Source organism: Homarus americanus, unplaced genomic scaffold (genome assembly GCF_018991925.1).
Source record: "Homarus americanus isolate GMGI-L3 unplaced genomic scaffold, GMGI_Hamer_2.0 scaffold57980, whole genome shotgun sequence".
NCBI lineage: Eukaryota > Metazoa > Arthropoda > Malacostraca > Decapoda > Nephropidae > Homarus > Homarus americanus.
This window is the reverse complement of record NW_024716703.1, coordinates 496,183-517,613: the sequence shown is the minus strand read 5'-3', so window position 1 is coordinate 517,613 and position 21,431 is coordinate 496,183. Positions and strand designations below refer to the sequence as shown.

Genomic DNA, 21,431 nt, shown 5'->3' with positions numbered 1-21,431 from the left:
ATATGGTATCTTCCATACAACAACCTAATGAGAATCTTTCAGAGACTAAGAAGTTCAGAAGATATCATTAGTCATTTCTCTCCTCTGCCTCACCTTAAAGACACTGATCTACCATACCCCAGTGAGATTTTTTTTACATGAAGAACAGTACTTGTATGGCACAACATGGACAGGAGACTTCAAAAACAGTGATGACAACATGGACAGGACAGTGATGACAACATGGACAGGAGACTTCAAAAACAGTGATGACGAACATTAAAAATTGGGGGGAAGAAGCAGACTTATAATTTACATCTCACAAGAAGATACAAGTTTGGAACTTAAGCAATTTGTTGCTTCTCACACTATAGTTCACTGACTCAAGGAAGCTACCTTCTTATATACAGTAAAAGGAAGAGTTAAATAATAACAAATAACTGCACAGTGTTGTTCCCTCTAATACTTATCACTTGACTCTATAATTATTTTCCTTTAATAAAAGGTAAATTAAACTGTTCCAACACATAAATCTCTCTCACCTTCTCCGCTTCTCTGAAAGCTTTTTCATAGTTTTTCTTTGCCTTCTCTAGCTGTTGTAGTGAATGATTTAACTGCTGCTGTACCCGGCTACCATCTGTTAAGTGCTGTTAACAACAACAAAATTATTACAACATATTAATTTAAAGTAAATTATGAATTACTTAACATGTTTACAGGCTGGTAAAATAATATACTGAATTATGATGAACGACGAAATATATGTGAACAATAATCAATGGACTAAGAAAAATCTTCATTAGTACTGTACAGGAAAGCACAACCTTCTTTATTTGCCATAACATTCTTAATCACTCAAAAATTATATATTACTGTACTTGGTCTCTCCTGTTCTTACCTTACTCATATTCAGGTACTGTAATATTCATTCCCTTCACTACAGTTTTACAACAGGTTTATGAAAACTCCTTAATCCCTCCACAAGATATGATCCAACATGTAAATCATTACCATACTGTACTTTTTGAGACCATAACCTACCTTTTTCCTATCCTCCTTAAATTCCTTAACGAGTGTGGTGATCTCCGCGAGCACGACAGCGGTGAGTGTTTCAGAGATGACCTCATGTTGACCCGCTAAATCCGCTGTTTCACTCACTGCATCACGAAACGCCTTTACACTGGTGAACCTGACAAACACACACTTGCATAAGACATAAACAAAATACATTTCAACTACAGGTACTAATAACATTCCACAAGCCAATCACACCCATCTACTTGTTGTTAATTACTGTATTATACCTGTACTGTACATGTTTTACTGTCTGGAGTAGTGAAGGAAAACACAATAGTGAAGGCATTAGTTGGGGGATTTACCAAGTGTTGAATAAATAAGTCAAAATTTTCATCTTAGTTCCTTGGTAAAGCATTTTTTCTTTAAGTAACGTCCGGTATTCTGTAAAGTGTAAACATTGGTATACACATTTCAGGCAACATATACACTCGTTAATAGCCAACCACTTAAATAAATTTCACCCTTGACAATTACAATGCAATGAGAAGAAAATTACGAGACATTTATTAGACTTCCGCCGTCTGTCGCCAGAGACTGGGGACCCACTCTACCACACCGCTTATTGTCATTTCATTACATACTGTACCACACACTGTAAACCTAATACTTGCAGTAAGGTTAAATGAAACTAATAAAAATAAAAAAAAAATTATGAAAACTTTGTCTTCGATGTATATAAAAAATACCGAATATATATTTATACTTTGAGGAGTGTATTGGGGAACTGATGGACGGTGCAGACAGCGTTTAGACAGGATTCGGTGAGCGGCGACAGCAACTACACTGGTCGGCGCTGAGAATTGATCATGTATAACTCTCTCTAGTCTCGGTGGCGCCTCACATACCGCCCACTGTCTCTCTCACCCACTGTCTCTCTCGCCCACTGACCAACTAGGAACGCTTGTCTTGGTGTCTACCTTTAGGTTCTAAGTTTGCTTTAAACAAGGCATCATAATCAATGTGTTTGTAGCATTATGATTATTGATGAAAATCTGCGTTACGTAACACACACACACACACACACACACACACACACACACACACACACACACACACACACACACACACACACACCTTTCTCCTACTTCCGGTTTCTCATATACTTTTAAAACCCACAAAACAGACCATGTGTGTGTGTGTGTGTGTGTGTGTGTGTGTGTGTGACTCAACTACTAGACACAACATACTAGGAGGCCATTAATCTGCTTGGCTATTTATCTTGTATCTATAATAATAATTAGTACTGTAGACACATGGGGAAAATGGTTAAGAGTGAGGCGCGTGAACGAACAGTGTCTGTAGTTGGTCAAATGGTCCCAGGTAAGTCTTAATTGGTCCCAGGTAAGTCTTAATTGGTTTCTCTCCTAATGGTCGCCATGCCTTGTGGTCTCGTGTGAAGAAGAAGAAGACTGAGGAGGAGAGGGGGAGAGGAGGCTCATGTGACCAAACACCCCATTGGCCAGCACCCCCCACATAAACGTCCTGGAGCTTTAAACTTACTGTAGGTCTTCGCACTCTTCTTCTTCGGCAGGTAGGTCTTGACAAGTCTTCTGTAATAACACAAAAAAACACGACGTTAGTAAACTGATACACGCATTCACCAGCTTCTAACATGTAAATCTGTACGTACACACACACACACACACACACACACACACACACACACACACACACACACACACACACATACTCTCTCTCGTGTAAAGGTCTAGTTAACTTGTGGAGAGAAAACCTGTTAATCCATGGGGAAAGTGGTGTCAGCCAGCCTCCAGCATCAACACTTGCACCACACCGCACCACACCACCACCACACCCTATCCGGGATTCATAACTTCCTGAAGGGAGAGGGAGATAGGGAGAGAAAGGGAGGTATGGAGGAAGAAAGAAAGGAAGGGAGTTTACAGTTACTTGGTCCAACACAGAAGAAAATAATAATTATGATCGTCTAACTCAAGGGCAAGACCCGGGTGAAGTGAGTCCTGGAGACGTGTGGGGGGAGGGCAGGAAGGTTGGATAGTGAGGATGAAGCCACAACACGTCACTATTACCGGATATAAACAGGAAATAAACAAAGATCTGTGGTGTCTGTAGTTTCCGTGTCCACAAGCTGACACCACCGCGTACATTGTGGGTTCATATGTCGTAAAGAATATCACAGGCACATTTTTGAGATGGCGTCGCCTTCCTGTTATCCAGCTCAAATAAATTACATGTACATTATATTGGTGGTGTGGTGTGGTGTGGTGTGGTGTGGTGTGGTGTGGTGTGGTGTGGTGTGGCATTACTCCACTGTAATCAAGTTTCACATCCGGCGGGGCAGCGCGTGCCTCAGTGACGTTCCTCGGCTCGGCTACTTTCAGCCAGGAATCACCCAGCACCTTCCTCTACCACACCACACCAGACTCCGTTACTGGTAGAGATAACAAGTGTTAAGAGAAGCGAGGACTCAATGGAGGAAAAAGAGTGCCAGGTTCCGTCGACTCATCCCCACGAGCACTAGTGTGGAAGAGAGTCAGGTGACGATATTACAGCATCCCTCAGTCAGTGACTCAGCAGTCTTCGTCTCCTCCACACACACGGGACCCGACCTGCTAGCCTCAGCCTTCACCCATCACCTCAGCGATGTTATTTCCTCAAACATCACTACAGTACAAACTCCTAATAATGATAGTCACGCCAGAAACCATTAACTTTAAATATTAATGACCAATTTAATATAACTGGAATCTAACTCCGTCTCACTCACACCACACTACCACCACCCTCACCCCACTACCACCACCCTCACCCCACTACCACCACCCTCACCCACACCACACTACCACCACCCTCACCCACACCACACTACCACACCACATACCACCACCCTCACCCACCAGTACCACCACCCTCACCCACACCACACACCACCACCCCACCCACACCACACTACCCACCATCCTCACCACACCACACTACCACCACCACCACTTTACACCACACTACCACCATCCTCGCCGACAGGACCAATTGTACTTGAACAACCCAAAGGGTCATCATGAATTGGATTTCAGTCGTTTGAGTACCACGAAGCGGATCTCAGTCACTAGGTCTTGTCCCCCTCTGACAGCTACGTACCCCCTCCTTGTCATATATATCACGGGCGTGGTTAACGGTAATACGCACACACACACCACACACACACACACACACACACACACACACACACACACACACACACACACTTGCAAACTGTCAACAAATACCAAAATCATGAACTAATATGGAATGTACTAAGTGGAAAACCAAAACGGGAAATGAAAAAAAAATAGTGTATCACCTTTTGCTACAGTATACCCGTAAGTCAGCCAGTGTCTCACCCTTACACCCTACACCCACAACCATGGTCTAAATACACCCATAACCGCCTCGGCGTTCGGCCCGCCCTCTCTTACCTCCCCCTAAATTTCTTCAATTTCTGAACTATAACTTCCTTACCACCTCTAATCTTTTTTCACCCTCCTTTCTCTTAAAAAAACACGCCTCTATACACACCCCCAGCCCTCCTCCTCTGCCATCAGGAGTAGCGGATACCCACATCTGGTAATGACTGCCTGCTCTCACGAACTTAATGACCACCACCACCATCATCATCATCATCATCATCATCATCATCATCATCATCATCAAGCATTTATCTTATCTGCTAGTGACGGCTGGCGACTGACTGACACCATAATGAGAGAGGAATTAACTTTGTAATGCCGCAACTTGTAAGGTGGCCAATTGGAATGCTGGACGCTTGGGCCATGGGTAGTTTGGTTTGGGCCAGGGTGGTGAGGACTTAATCTAACCTCCAGTAGCCTAACCTAACCTCCAGTAGCCTAACCTAACCTCCAGTAACCTAACCTAACCTCCAGTAACCTAACCTAACCTCCAGTAACCTAACCTAACCTAACCTTAAGCCCCAATACACCATCTAGTGTACAGCATCAGTAGCGCTGTGAGGTCTGGTGTCTCCCCCTGTACGGCAGCTGGCGACACTATCTACCACAGTGATTACTACTCCCAGGGGCGTGGCATTCCCCCCCCCCCTCACTCTACCTGGCTATCACCCCTCCACCCTCTCACTCTACCTGGCTATCACCCCTCCACCCTTTTCTGGCTATCATCCCTCCACCCTCTCTCTTACCTGGCTTCATCACCCTCCACCCTCTCTCTTCTACCTGGCTATCACCCTCCACTCTCCTGCCTGGCTATCACCCTCCACCCTCACTTACCTAGCTATCACCCTCCACCCCTCACTTTGTTCTCCTCCACCTCACTCTACCTAGCTATCACCTCTCCACCCCTCTCCTTTCTATCTACTCCAACTCTCCCACTCTCAATCTTAGCTATCACCTCCACCCCTCAACCTGCTTCTCCTCCCAGCTCATCCTCCTTCTCCACCTCTCCCTCTAATTGCTATCACCTCCAACCTCTCTACCTGTCCATCCCCTCCTACCTCTCACTCTACCTGGCTTATCTTACCTCTCCTCCTTCCACCTCCACCTCTCACTCTGCTTCTCCTCTCCACCTCTCACTCTACCTTTGTGCCCCTCCCCTCCTCACTCTACCTGGCTATCACCTCCCCCCTGGCTATCGCCTCTCCTACCTCTTATTCTCCTCCAATCTCTCACTCTACCTGCTATCACCTCCAACTCTCACTCTACCTTGCTATCACCCTCCACCCCCTCTCTACCTGCTTATCCTCCACCTCTCCTCTAGCTGTCACCTCCACCTCTCTCTAGCTGCTCACCTCCACCCCTAACTCTGCCTCCTTGGCCATTTTCACACCTCCACCTCTCCCTCTGTCACCTCCAACTCTCTATTTCCACTCCTCACCCTCCATCTGTCCTACCCACCCCATCATTACTGTACCCTCCCCCTCACTCTGGTTTTTCACCCAGCTATCGCCCCTCCAATCTCCCTCTACTGTTCACCTCCCACATCTCCCTCTACCTTTCTCATTCACCTGTCCATCTGCCTCCAATCTCTCACTCTACCTGGCTCATCACCCCTCCACCTCACTCTACCTGGCTATCCCTCCACCCTCACTCTACCTGGCCTCATCCTCCACCTCTGTACCCTCCAACATCTCCCTCTAATTTCTACCCTACCTGTCCATCTGGTACTGCCTCCAACTCTCACTCTACCTGCTTCTCACCCCCTCCTCTACCAGCTATCATCCTCCACCCTCTCCTCTACCTGCTACTCCACCCTCTCACTCTGGCTATCCTCCACCCCTTCACTCTACCTAGCTATCACCCCTCCAACCCCTCTACCCTCCACCTCACTCCCCTGTCCTCCTCCAACTCCCACCTCTACTTCACCTCACTCTCCTGTCCTCTACCTCCACCACTCCCATTCCTACATTTTCACACCTCCACCCTCTCACTCTACAGCTATCACCCTCCAACCTAAATTTACAGCTATCCCTCCAATTCTCTCCTTACCTGGCTTCACCTCCACCCTCTCAATCTACCTAGCTATCACTCCTCCAACTCTAATCTACCTGGCTATCGTCTCCAACTCTCTCTCTACTTGGCTTCTACCCTCCCCCTCTCCCTCTACCTGGCTTCACCCCTCCAACTCTCAATTTCTACCTGGCTATCTCCTCCACCTCTCCCTCTACCTTCCCACCTCCAACTTCTTTACCTGCTTCTCACACCCTCCACCTCTCCCTCTACCTGCTATCACCTCCACCCCTCTTCACTCTACCTGCTTCTCCCTCCTATCTCTGTCACTCTACCTGGCTATTACCCTTCACCTCTCATCTACTAGCTTCTCCTCCAATCTCTCTCCCTCCATCTAATCCCACCCTCCCACCTGTCCTCTATCTCCACCCTCTCACACTCTCCTGTACATCACCTCCACCCTCTCTCCTCTACATAGCTGTCCTCACTCTTCCCACCCTCTCCTCTACCTGGCTATCACCTCCACCCCCTCACTCTACTGGCTATCACCTGTCTGGTATGATAAACTCTCACTTTCTCTATGTGTCCTCCACCACTGCCACATTTTCTCCTCCGGTTCCTGTATCATCCCCCACCCCCTCCTCTCTCCTCCCACTAGTTGCTTTCCTGAAAGGCATGGCTCTCCATCACCACCACCACCTCCTTCATCCCTTGCAAAATGATCCAGGATCTGTCACCAACACCACCACCATAACCCATCCCACGCTCCCTCCACCACCACCACTGCCATCTACACTCCTCCACCATTCCTGTAACATAACACAACACCCCTCTCCTCCTCCCTACCTTCCTTCCTTCCGCTATCTTCTAACCTCTTGGGACCTTTACTCTACCAACCTCTTGGCCTCTCACCTCTTGGCCTCTCATCTCTTAACTCTGTCCTTCTTGTCTCTACCGCTATGTCTCTTATACCTGAAGGTCACATCGTTTCTTTTCATTTCATCACCCCCCGGGTGCGGTAGTGCAGACTTTGGTCTTCCATTCACAGAAATTAGTCCCGTGTGTGTGTGTGTGTGTGTGTGTGTGTGTGTGTGTGTGTGTGTTGTCCTCCTCGTCTGATGAGGTATGTAGCTCTTTACAACTGTTTAACCTAACCTAACCTAACCTGTTACCTAACCTGACCTGACCCAACCTAGACCGTTAACTTAACCTAACGTCCGCCTCTCTTATCGCCCTGCACCTCGTCTTATCTGATGTGGCTCAACAGTGACGTGTAGACCTTCTCCCATCCTCTGCTCTCTTTTATCTCGAAACACCATCATCAGACACGGCCCTCTCGCAGCCTGGTATGTTCCTCACACCCAGGGTCGTCTCCTCCCATACGTCCTCCTCTGTGTCTCTTATTCCTCACAGTCTTAATCTTGACCTTGTGTGTGTGTTTCTGTGATGGGCGCTGAGTACCCCTGTGATAGTTGAGGCTTCCCTGGCGCCCTATATCCTGCTGCTGCCACTAGTGACCACCTCAAGTTGTTCCTTCACGAGCTTCTTGTGGGGCGGAGGACAGGAGAAACGAGGAGAATATAGATTTCGGGAAGGAGAGGGTGGGGAGGTGAGGATAGGGGATGAAGAGGACATTGTAAGGCTCCCAGATAGTCAGATATGATGTACACACACACACACGCTCTGATTTATGTACTGTACAGCCCTGTAAATGGTATTCAATGCATATTATATCATTATGTCTAAATCAAATGTAAGTCTGTATATTTTCAGCCACCGGCTGCTCTATTAATAACTGTTTATTATTATTATTATTATTACACACACACACATAAAGATCTTACACTCTATGGAGATGGGGTACAAGGGAAGGCAGGAAGTGAGGTGGTGGGGGTGCTGGGACACACTGGACAGGACAATGGGGAATACTGAGCAGGTTGTGTGTGGTGAGCCAGTAACAAATACTCACCCTCATATAGCCCAAGATAATAAAGCCTACACTGAACCTTCAAACAGGGCATCGGTGTTGGGGTGTGTGTGTGGGTGAGGGCCAGTGAACCAAACTCTTGCCCCTCATATAGCCCAAAACAAAGTTTACACTAAGACCTTCAAACAGGGCATCGCTATACACCTCCTCACCACCAAGATCAAAACACAGGTAAAGTCTATGAGCACCTGTCACACCTGAAGATACTTATTACCAACTGATTACACCAAACAAAAACTCCACTCCCACACGCCACTAGGATCGGTCTGCACATTCACTGTATATTTTAATCTCATGATAACCTCCTCTACACACTAAGACGCAGTAAAGGTGTTGACGATCTCCTGGACGTGAATGATAGTGTAGTGTTGTAGAGTATAGTGTATTGATGAATTTGTACGTTTACTATCCTTCAGAGTACTTCGTGTTGATGTAGTGACTATCATTATTTACAATCACCTTATTTTTGTATTTTTTTTTTTTGCTTTTATTGTTGTGGTTCTGTGTTTAAACTTTGTGGATGATGTTTTAACCACTGAGGACAGTGATTTGGCCACTGAGGACAGTGATTTAATCCACTGAGGTGGTGATTTAACCACAAGGGACGGTGATTTAACCCTCCAGGACTCCAAGGGTTAAATTAAGAGGTGTACTGGACTCAGGTGAAGAAGACGTGTGTTAAATTCCAAGACGGTGATGAAGAAAACAAGACCTTGGGTGGCTGTGAGGGGCCGTGTGGTGAGTGTGCCGACGGTGGTATTAACGTGAAACCAACTCACGCATCAGCTGACCACTAAAGCCACTCACTCCTTCCCCAACCAACCCCCCTCCGGACTACACAAAGCTCAACCTAACCTAACCAGCCTTAGTTTTGACATTTTTTTAATCCTGCCTTGACAACATTACGACAGTCTGAACCGAATCAACGTATAATTCATAAACAACCACACTCACCCAAAGAAGGTAATTTTTTTGGTTCACCGAACTCATAGACACACACCACAGTCTTCTTCAACCCCAGCAACCCTCAGCTGCCCTCCCACCTTAACCCTCAGGGAGGTGGCGCCCTACATCCTACCACCACTACAGTAGCCAGCAGCAAAATTTATTATTCAGGGTTAACAGGAGAGAGAGAGAGAGAGAGCTATTACTCGACCAATAGCAGAATGGGCTATTAATAAAATTAATCACTATGAAGAGTAAAAAATAAATAAAATCTTCAAGTTGATCCAGTTAATTAAGTCTCAGGTAACATGGAGAAATAAAATACACACACACACACACACACACACACCCCTCTGACATCAAGGAGTACAGCTTCAGTCATACACTAGCACTTGTGAAGCAGGTACTTGAAAGGGTGACCTCGCCCTCCATCTCTACCTCTAGCTGGCCTATCACAGCCGTTCAGAGTCTCTTTTGTTGGCCTACCACAGTAACCACATCACAGCAACCACACCACAACCACACACCACACTACACACACCACACTACACTACACCCCACACCAAACCACATCACACCACACCACACCACACTACACCCCACCCACACCACACTACACTACACCCCACACACCACACTACTACACCCCACCACACACACCACACCCCACACTACACCCACACTATACACACCACACACCACCACACCACACACACACTACACCATACACCACACACCAATCTACCATAGTTCAAATTAAATCCCAAACAAAAGATTCAAGTCTCTCTCCCTACACAGAGACTCGTGGTGAGTGGCTGAGGACAAACCTGGGATCATCACCAGACTCTCATCCTGTTTACATTCACACACGAGTGTTTCCTTCTCCCTAAACTCACCCATTACTCGCCCACTCCCCACCCCTCCCGCCCACACTCTCTCACGCCGCACCCAGAATAAGTTTCGTCTTGATATAATGTGAGATTGTTTTGCTTTATTTAGTTCGACTCTCTCTCTCTCTCTCTCTCTCTCTCTCTCTCTCTCTCTCTCTCTCTCTCTCTCTCTCACAGTCCAGAGAAGCAACATATACACGTGAGGTCCTCAGCTGTTCATCCCGTGGGAACAAGGCTTTACTTACCAGCTGTGGGTCATTCCAAGAGTCGCCCCCCCCCCGGAGCTTGGTGTCTTCCCAAGAGAGTTGTTTATAATGATAACAAGTGTTAGCTGGAACCGAAGGGCACACCAGCACAAGCGCGACCCTCTGAGGTAACACTCAAGTGGAGGTTCAAGGACTGACAGCAGTGGGGGCTCAGGGGGGACGACATAGAAGTGGTAGCTCAGAGGACGACACTCACAATGCTACACCTCTTCATGACGATATTTCCGACACAAAAATAATGAACTTGAGGAATTTTTTCCCTGCCATAACGATCAAGGAAAATGGGGGAAGGATGAACGTGTTTCACCTCATAAGCATGGCTTTTTCCTCCCACTCTTTCTAAGCCACGATGCTACCACCCAAAACCTGCCCCGTCCTCTGCATCGTTCTGCCCTCTCCATACCTGCCACCCTACTATACCCTACCCCGCCCCGTCCTCCTGCCCCTACCTCACCAACCCAGGCCGCACCCACCCCATATCCTGCCACACCCTACCTGCCCCGCCCCACCCCTACCCTGCCCACACACCCTACCCCGCCCGCCCACACCCCTCCCTGCCCTGCCACCCTACCCTGCCCGCCCACCTACCCTGCCTGCCCACACCTCTCCCTCTCGCCCACACCTACCCCGCCCCGCCCACACACTACCCTGCCCCGCCCACCTCCACCCCACCCCTGCCTACACCCTACCCTGCCCCGCCCACACCTCACCTGCCCCACCCACACCCTACCCAGCGCCACTGCGGTATTTGTACAGCTAAGCCAGGCGCCATCCCAAACGTCCACTTTCGTGTGTATGTTTAGTAGATTTGTTACTTGTTTAATGACTCTGTGTGTGTGTGTGTGTGTGTGTGTGTGTGTGTGTGTGTGTATGACAGCTTAACGACCGATTTACGTGCGTGTTAAATGGGGCTATTTTTGAAGGTCTTAGGTACACTGATAAACTATATACAGGATGGTTCAGAAGTCTGGGATTTGGGGGAGGGAGGGTTCTGTGGGGGGAGGGGGGTCTGTAGGGGGGGAGGGGGTCCTGATGGGGGGAGGGGGGTTCTGATGGGGAGGGAGGGGGTTCTGATGGGGAGGGAGGGATGGGGGAGGGAGGGTTCTGATGGGGGAGGGAGGGGTTCTGTGGGGAGGGGGACGGGGTTCTGATGGGGGAGGGAGGGGGTTCTGATGGGGAGGGGGGCAGTAGGCAATGCTAAAACAATGTTGTTTACACGATGCAATAGGTGAGTGACGTGGAGAGTACAGTGTGGTGAGTGACGTGGAGAGTATAGAGTGTGGTGAGTGACCTATAGAATACAGACTGTGTGGTGAGTGACGTGGAGAGTACAGTGTGGTGAGTGACGTGGAGAGTACAGGAGGTGGTGAGTGACGTGGAGAGTACAGAGTGTGGTGAGTGACCTAAATAGTACAGTGTAGTGAGGACGGAGAGTACAGAGTGTGGTGAGTGACCTATAGAATACAGACTGTGTGAGTAACGGCGTGTCCCTACATAAAAACATGAAACAAACAGACAGACAGACAGACAGACAGACAGACGCAGCAGAGTGTATGAACGCTTAGTACACACGAACTAGAGGAGGAGTGTAAATAAAAGGTCTGTACACGTCTATATTATAATATACATATGTATGGGTGTGTATACTTGTGTTTATACATATAATGGAAGAGATAAACACACCCATACATGAGTTAATATAAATGTTCGAGGTGTGTATGGGTGAGTGCGTCGGGGAGTGGTGGGTGCGTCGGGGAGGTGAGTGCGTGGGAGTAGTGGGTGCGTCGGGGAGGTGGGGAGTGCGTCGGGAGTGGTGGGTGCGTCGGGAGTGGTGAGGCGTCGGGGAGTGGTGGTGCGGGGGAGGGTGAGTGCGTCAAGGGTGAGGTGTCGAGGAGGAGGAGGAGCTGGATAGGAGGTGCACCCCTTTCCTATCTCAGGCCTGGTGGCACGAGTCTCTTGTGTGTACCCACTACCTCACCGACCCACCACCACGACCCACACTGCCCTCACCGACCCACTCACAACCCACTACTACCCTCACCGACCCACCCACAACCCACTATCCCAGTCATCACCACCTCCTCCACCACTACCTCCACCCCCCCTGCTGCCTATTATCTCCCACACACACGCGTCAAAGATCCACACGGCCGTCAAAGATCCAACGGCCGGATCCACAGGCCCGTCAAGACCCACACGGCCCGTCAAAGATCCACACGGCCCGTCAAAGACCCACACGGCACGTCAAAAGACCCACACGGCCCGTCAAAGACCCACGGCACGTCAAAGACCCACACGGCCCGTCAAGACCAGGCCGAAAGATCCACACGGCCCGTCAAAGACCCACACGGCACGTCAAAGACCCACACGGCCCGTCAAAGATCCACGGCCCGTCAAAGACCCACCGGCCCGTCAAGATCCACGGGCCCGTCAAAGACCCACACACGTCAAAGATCCACACGGCCCGTCAAAGACCCACACGGCACGTCAAAGACCCACGGCCGTCAAAGACCACACGGCACGTCAAAGACCCACAGGCACGTCAAAGACCCACACGGCCCGTCAAAGACCCACACGGCCCGTCAAAGACCCACACGGCACGTCAAAGACCCACACGGCACGTCAAAGATCCACACGGCCCGTCAGACCCCAGGCAGTCAAAGACCCACACGGCCGTCAAAGACCCACACGGCACGTCAAAGACCCACACGGCCCGTCAAAGACCCAACGGCCCGTCAAAGACCCACACGGCACGTCAAAGACCCACGGCACGTCAAAGACCCACACGGCACGTCAAAGACCCACACGGCACGTCAAAGACCCACACACGGCATGCAAGACCCACACGGCCCGTCAAAGACCCACACGGCCGTCGAAGACCCACACGGCCTGTCAAGACCCACACCCTACATCCTGAGCTAGAGGTCTTAATAGTTCCTCATATACTAGCTACTAGATACAGTTCCTAGTAGGTTGAGTGACGTAGGTGGTGGAGGCACACAGTTCCTAGTAGTATGAGATAGAGTGGGTGAGTGAGATAAGTGATGATATGAAGAGTGAATGAGGTTAAAGGTGAGGTAGATAGAGTATTGAGGCGGAGTGGGTGAGAGATGTAAGGGTGAGGAGAGTGTTGAGGTTAGAGGTGGAGTGTAGAGGGTTATAGAGTGGGGGTTGAGGATAGAGGGTATGAGAGAGCCTGAGGTGTTGAGAGGATGAGGTATAGAGGTTGATGCAGAGGTTTGATAGATTGAGTGTTGTGTTGAGCAAAACGCAATGAACGACTCAAATGGTGATTCTATTTCAGCCGAATCCTATGGGTGATGGTGACCAGTTGAGATTCTATATTATTAGTTGACTCTCTCCCCGGACGCACTTTGTCTCTTTACGAAGTCCCCCGCCCATCACACTGACGTCATACACACACACACACACAGGTTGTTTGTCATGTACACTCAACGCTCATTGGTAATACGCATTTAGATAATTTCCCCTACCACCTAACAGAGATCCTCCATATAACGGACTTTCATCTCCATGTTGTCCGTTATGGAGGTTTTACTGTCCTGTTGTCCTCAAGTCACTTTGAAACTTTGTACGTAATTTTTTCTTCTGGGAACAAGGGGGAAGGTGGAGAGGGGAGGGGAGAAAGGGGAGGGGAGAAAGGGAGAGGGGGAGGGGAGAAGGGAGGGGGAGGTGGAGGTAGAGAGGGGGAGGGAGAAAGGAGGGGAGAAAGGAGGGAGAGGAGAGGAAGTGAACAAGATCGTTTACCTGCCTGAGGGGAATGGTGAGGGAGGTGAGAGTGTTTACCTGGCTATCACTATAATTATCGTTGTCCTTTAGAGGAATACATGACCAGGAACTTTCTCAGTCTTGCACACCTGTGTCGTGACCCCACCACCTGACAGGGTCAAGGCCACAGCGTTAATGATTGCTTGGTGAGTGGTAGTGGCTGTAGTAGTGGTGGTAGGTAGTAGTAGTGGTGGTAGGTAGTAGTAGTGGTGGTAGGTAGTGGTAGTGGTGGTAATAACGGAGTTTGGTTGAGCTCACGACTGGTAATACTCATGACAGCAGCTTACTCACTGCTCCATACAGTCAACCACAGACCCCTCGCACCCTGTGTGTGTTCAACAGAGGATAGTGAGAAGATGTGTCGTCATGGGGAGATATTAAGGAGCTGAGTGTTACAGAGTCCGTCAGTGTTTAGTCAGTTTGGGTGTGGTCGCCGCCTCACCCTGACTGACAGACAGACACACACACAGACAGACAGACAGACAGGCAGACAGAACACACACATATATGGCAGGAAAGATAATTATGTTCATTATTATCAAGACTCCAGGCCCTGGAAGCCTTCACAAATATGAGCAAGATAGACCCGACCCAGACCCTCAGACGCCCAGACAGACCCCCAGCGACGTGTCAAGAGATACACAACAAACTGGTTTGGGGAAAATGACTGGGAGGCTAGGGGGGAGGGCTGTGGGGGTGCAGGAGGGCGGGTGAGGTGGTCGCCGACACACCAGGAAATAGCACACAGTGTCCCGACGACCCTCTGGTCAATATCCTCTACTTTCAATGTTGGTCAAGTCGTGAATGATTCCTCGTCAACCTGGAAATGAGACTATAGTGAGGTGGTGGTATGTAAGAAGTAGTAGTCACGGGTGGGGGTCGTAGGTAGTGAGAGTGAGGGGTTGGTAGGTGGTAGAGTCAGTGATAAGATATGCAGGCACCAATGACTGCATAATGGAAAGTGATTCGAGTTGTAGCTCCAGACAACAAAGACGGAGAGGAAGAGGGGAGGAGGAAGAGGGAGAAGAGAGGAGGAAGAGAGAGAGGAAGAGGAGAGAGGGAGAGGGAACACAAACACAGGAAATTAACTTGGATAGAATTTCCTTAACAATTTTATGGCAGTGATGATAAGTCCTAAGACTACAATACTCAAAACCTAACCTAACCTAACCAAACTCAAAATTTATGTGGTGTACAAGGTATGTATACAGCTTTTTAAAAATAAACCAGACATAAACCATACCATTAGTTTTTGTCAAAGAATTATCAGTCCACCCCTCCCTCCTCACCAGTCCCCTCCCCCCCACAAAACACTACGCTGCTTAAACAGTAAACACACAAACATACACACACACACACACACACACACTGTCGAGTCTCTTGCAAAAATGTATAAGAAACCTTCCATCCCCAAACCTGCCCACATGACACACACACACACACACACACACACACACACACACACACACACACACACACACACACACACACACACGCCTCCCCACCTGGTCTTCCTCCTAAATGCCACACAACAAACACTCAGAAAGTAAAAGAGGCATGTAAGATTATTCTCCTTCCTATCACATATCATAGCGCTCAACACACTGACCCTTTTCGACTCTCACTGACCATCACCACGGCCTCATCTGCAAATTCGGTAAGAAGCTTCTACACCACCCCCGACACCGGCCCTAATACCACCTGAGATCCCTGTCGAGAATTGTCTGACACCACAACCGACTCCAGCCCATACGTGCACGACCTGACGCTATAAGAACAGCCCAGTCCCAACCATTAAAATTACAATAACATGTAATAAATCAGTGTATTCACTCCCGTAAACACTGCTCCCCACTGTCACTATGTTGAAATGAACTGTAGTTTGAGCTGATCCTCATCTAAGTTACTATAGTCTTATTTGTGTCACTTATGTCACTTGTATATTATTTGTAATTGCAACCATTCTCAAATATGTAACTGTATATTTTCAGCCTTCACAAGCTTTTCAATAAACCGTTAATTATTATTATTATTAATACACACACACACACACACACACACACACACACACACACACACACACACACACACACACACACACGAAAATAAATGTCTACAAAAACGACCCCCAATGTTTGTAGCCCACCCGTGACGACCTGATAAGAAAAACTGCCTTCAAGAATACACAGACGAGAGAGAGAGAGAGACTGTACCCAAACACTTCCTCTCTCTCTCTCTCTCTCTGTTCCCATGCCTTCCCTTATCTTCTCTCAGCTCCTCTTCCGTTCTCTGGCTGGCCGGCGTCACTGTCAACAAAGGAAGGGATCGTGTGGTCGAGTCAACAACCTTACAAAACACGGCAGGTTAATGGGTGACACACAACAACCCTCCTACCTGTGTCTACCTACCTAACTCTACCCTCTATTATGAGTGGTGAGTGAGTGAGTGAATGTGTGAGTAGAGTGAGTGAGTGTGTGAGTGAGTGTTATAATACTAACAACAACAATAACAATAAATAATAATAATAACAATAATAATAAAAATAATAACAATAACAATAAATAATAATATTAAAGGAGTGGAGGGAAGTGAGTGAATGTGCAATGAATCCATTTCATTTAGTAGAACAGTGAGTAATATCCTCCAGCCCTCTCTCACCCTTTACCCCCACCCCTCCCTCACCCCTAGTCTAGTCCTCTGAGACTTCCCAACCAGCCCCCTCCTCATCCCCCAGTCAAGTCCCCACACCATTACCCCCCAGTGGTATTCCCCAGTTCAGGTTGGGTACAAATGTCTCACACGTCAGTTCTCATCCACACAACTACATCCTCATCTCACCCCGACCATACATCTACCACAAAGCCTCACCTCATTTATAGGTATATATCGACCTCACACTATGATGATATAAACATGAATATAAACTGGTTATAACAAGAGCCAGATCAACAAGACCTTCTTAGCCTCGCCATGTGATATACTGGCAGTAAGGCGAGGGGGCGAGTAAGGCAGTGGGGAGTAAGGCGAGTAAGGCGAGGGGGCGAGTAAGGAGAACTGGGTGAGGATGGTGATAATGATGATGATTATGATGAAGTAAAGGTCTTTACCATTGGACGTCACTCATCACCAAGACCCTCGTTATGTTATATCATGAACCACATGGAGCGAGTCTGGCGGTGGCAGAAGACCAGAGGATGTGGGGGAGATGAGAGGAGGGATGAGAGGGAGGGATGAGAGGGAGGGATGAGAGGGAGGATGAGAGGGGAGGGATGAGAGGAGGATGAGAGGGAGGGGAGGAGGGAGAGGAGGGATGAGAGAGGGGATGAGAGGAGGAGAAGGAGAGATGGAGGAGGGATGAGAGGGAGAGAGATGACAAATGAGAGGAGGAGATAGGGACACCGTACGGAAACAGGAAGTGATGAGGTGTCAGAGAGGGAGAGGAGGAGTGAGGGTGTAGGAGAGGGAGGGAGGGGAGAGGGAGAGAGAAAGGGGGGGGAGGGGAGAGGGGAGAGAGAAAGTGGGGAGGAGGAAGGCAGAAGAAATGAAGGAGGAATAAGAACGATGAATGAGAGAGAGAGAGAGAGAGAGAATAGCGAAGACAAGAGGAAAATTAAGGAGACATTAAAAAAAATGAAATAATTGATACAAGGAACTGGGCTAAATGGCTACATCTATTAAATCTTCTTCGTCGAAAAACAAAAGAACAACAGACCCAAGTAGCGTCGGATACCCCAGACAATTAATAATAAACAATCACTAAAACATGAAGCCATTTCCCTGCCCCTAACTACACCCAGACCTTTACGGAAGACAAACTGTTTATTGACCCCTAATTAGTGTGGTTATAAGGTTTATACTGGCGTGTCCTATTACCGCCTTTGTAGGAGGAGAGAGGTGGGGAAAGGGAGGAGGGAGCAGAGGAGACGGTGGGGTGGAGGGTTTGAGGGGAGAAGGAGAAGGGGGAGGGAGTAGAGGGAGACGGTAAGGGGAGGGTATTGGGTGAGGAGAGAGGAAGAAGGGGGGGGAGGAGGAGACAGTAGGGAGGGTATTGGGTGAGGGAGAAAGGGAAGAAGGGGAGGGAGTAGAGGAGACGGTAGGGAGGGTATTGGGGTGAGGGAGAGAAGGAAGAAGGGGAGGGAGGGGAGACGGTAAGGGAGGGTATTGGTGAGGGAGAGAAGGAAGAAGGGGAGGGAGTAGAGGGAGACGGTGAAGGAGGGTATTAAGAGGGAGAGAAGGAAGAAGGGGAGGGAGAGAGGGAGACGTTGCAAGGAGGTATTGGGTGAGGAGAGAAGGAAGAAGGGGGAGGGAGTAGGAGGAGACGGTAAGGAGGGTATAGAGGGGAGGAGAAGGAAGAAGGGGGGAGGGGAGAGAGGGAGAAGGAAGGGAGGGGTAGAGGGAGAGAGGAAGAAGGGGGAGGAGGGAGTAGAGACGGTAGGGAGGGTATTGGGAGGGAGAGAAGGAAGAAGGGGGAGGAGTAGAGGGAGACGGTAAGGGAGGGTAGTGGAGGGAGAAAGAAGGAGGAGGAGAGGGGGGAGACGGTAAGGAGGTATTGGAGGGAAAGAAAAAGGGGGAGGGAGGGAGGAGGGAGAGAGCCACCAGCCATGCAGCAGTAGCCAGCAGTAGGGAGTAGTGTAGTAGTAGTTGTGTGTAACAATAAGTGTTGACATCACAACACCCCGGCCAGTTTGTTTCACTCCGGGGCACCACGTGGGCCTCCTGTGACACCACGCGCCCTCCCCGCTTGGTAACTCTCTCCACCCTTGACCTTCAGGAATAACAGACTCACTGACCGTTAAGCAATGACCTGTGTCGCCATTAGTAGTAGTCGTATAAGACTGACCTCGCTTACCCGGTACCATATAATACTTTCACTGGCTCTATAGGTACCGCGCAGTAACCTGACCTCTCTGTCCTGACTGCCGCTCTAACAGACAGACCCAGGTGTGTGTGTGTGTGTGTGTGTGTGTGTGTGTGTGTGTGTGTGTGTGTGTGTAGGCCTAAGGTGAGTTAAGACAGGTTATGAGATCGCTAACACAGATAAATATAAGGCACTTAAACACACGTGCCTTCACTACTATATTAAACCCTCCCAATAAATGATTCTGTGAGGCAAACCTCTCAATACCGGACTAATTATTGTGCTTTTTTTTTCTGATATTGAGAGGATTCTGTTAATGGAGAGAGAGAGAGAGAGAGAGAGAGAGAGAGAGAGAGAGAGAGAGAGAGAGAGAGAGAGAGAGAGATGCTGTTGTTTACTGAGGCGAGGATTACCACACAAGTCTCCACCACCACCATCAACCAACCAACCAAATAATACTAATAATGGAGGAGTTTGCGGTGGTCATGAGTGGTTGAGAGTCATTAACTGTGTGACCTTAAACGCTGAAAATTATACGACACACACACACACACACACACACACACACACACACACATCCTCCAAAATCGTATGTCAATGAGAAGTGAACCGCAAATAATGGGAAAATTTGGCCATAATGGAGGAGCAGCAATGAGGGAGATAAGGAGGTGTTACGTCATCAGAGGGAGGGGGAGGTAGTTGTAGGTGCGGGAGGAGTTGGCTGGCTGGCGGTGTGATGAAGGCAGGTGCGGGAGAAGGCATGTGCGGGAGGAGAAGATTAGTGTGGGAGGAGAGGAAGGTGGAGAAGGTAGGTGGGAGAGGGCAGGTGCGAAGGTAGGTGGGGGGGAGAAGATAGTGGGGGGAGAAGATAGTGGAGAAGGCAGGTGTGAGGAGTAGAAGGTTGGACGGCCAGGTGGCTCTTGTTGCCTTAAGAACAATGTCACCTTCAACCTTCATACATCATTATATAAAACACACACACACACACACACACACACACACACACACACACACACACACACACACACACTCATTCACTCACACTCACACCAACACCACACACTCACTCAACACTCACACACACACACTCACTCACTCACTCAACACTCACACAACACTCACACTCACTCAACACTCACACACTCACTCAACACTCCGGTCTTCAATCTCTACGTAAACACTTTTGTAAATAAACCTCCATATAACGGACATCTCCCTCCATGTAATCCGTTATAGATGTGGTAACACCTCGATATAACGGACTTCCACACTAATTAGTCTTAAGTGTGGAGGTTTTGATGTAATATTCGCCTTGTTAACGGATTCTTCATTTTCTCCATCTATCTTGGTTTCTTTCGTCCTTCTCCATCACCTTCCTCTCTTCACTATCTCCATCTCTCCTCCACTTCTCTCCGTCCACCCCCATCTTCCGTCCACCCCATCTCCCTCTACCCCCCATCTCTCTCCCCCCCATCTCCCTCTCCACCCCCATCTCTCCTCCACATTCAGCGTTATAGTGGGGGAGGACATGCTTGGTCATGGTTGAGACGAGAGAACACACGTGGCCACCGAGTCTCACTCTCGCAACACTGTGCTGCCTCACTCACTCTAGGTAGACTCCTCCTCCAGGTAGACTCCTCCTCCAGGTAGACTCACTCACTCTAGGTAGACTCCTCCTCCAGGTAGACTCACTCACTCCAGGTAGACTCACTCACTCTAGGTAGACTCCTTTCCAGGTAGACTCACTCACTCTAGGTAGACTCACTCACTCCAGGTAGACTCCTCCTCCAGGTAGACTCACTCACTCTAGGTAGACTCACTCACATCTGGTAAACTTATCCTCCAGACTCCTCCAGGTAGACTCACTCACTCCAGGTAGACTCCTCCCCCTCCTCCAGGTAGATTCACTCACACCTGGTAAGCTTATCTTACAGGTAAACTTGTGCTCGTTACTGCAAGTGTTCCTCGGTGACTCATTGATAGGAGTTGGGGGAAGAAGGGGTGAGAGGGGAGGAGGGGAAGAAGTGGGGTGGAGAGGGGGAGGAGGAGGAGGAAGAAGAGGAGGAGAGGAAGAAATGTCCAAGGAAAGGGTAACATGCATAGGAAGAGGTGGGGGCAGGAGAATGGGGAGAAGGACCAGAGAGGAGTATGGGTGAGGGGTGAGGGAAGAGGGAAAAGGAGGAAGACGTGAGGGGTGAGGGAAGA

The 21,431-nt window shown here is 48.9% G+C and overlaps 1 protein-coding gene across 8 annotated transcripts in view; it reads right to left on the bottom strand.

Annotated features, from left to right (window-relative positions):
- LOC121858212 (formin-binding protein 1-like) overlaps nt 1-21,431 on the bottom strand; it is a 155,620-nt gene that overhangs the window by 25,406 nt on the left and 108,783 nt on the right. For all 8 annotated transcript variants that reach the window (XM_042354443.1, XM_042354440.1, XM_042354444.1 and 5 more), the window contains 3 exons: nt 2,557-2,606; nt 1,021-1,168; nt 522-626 (listed from right to left, as the gene is read on the bottom strand). In XM_042354443.1, coding sequence (XP_042210377.1) covers nt 522-626; nt 1,021-1,168; nt 2,557-2,606 — 303 coding nt within the window. The remainder of the gene's footprint in view (nt 1-521; nt 627-1,020; nt 1,169-2,556; nt 2,607-21,431) is intronic.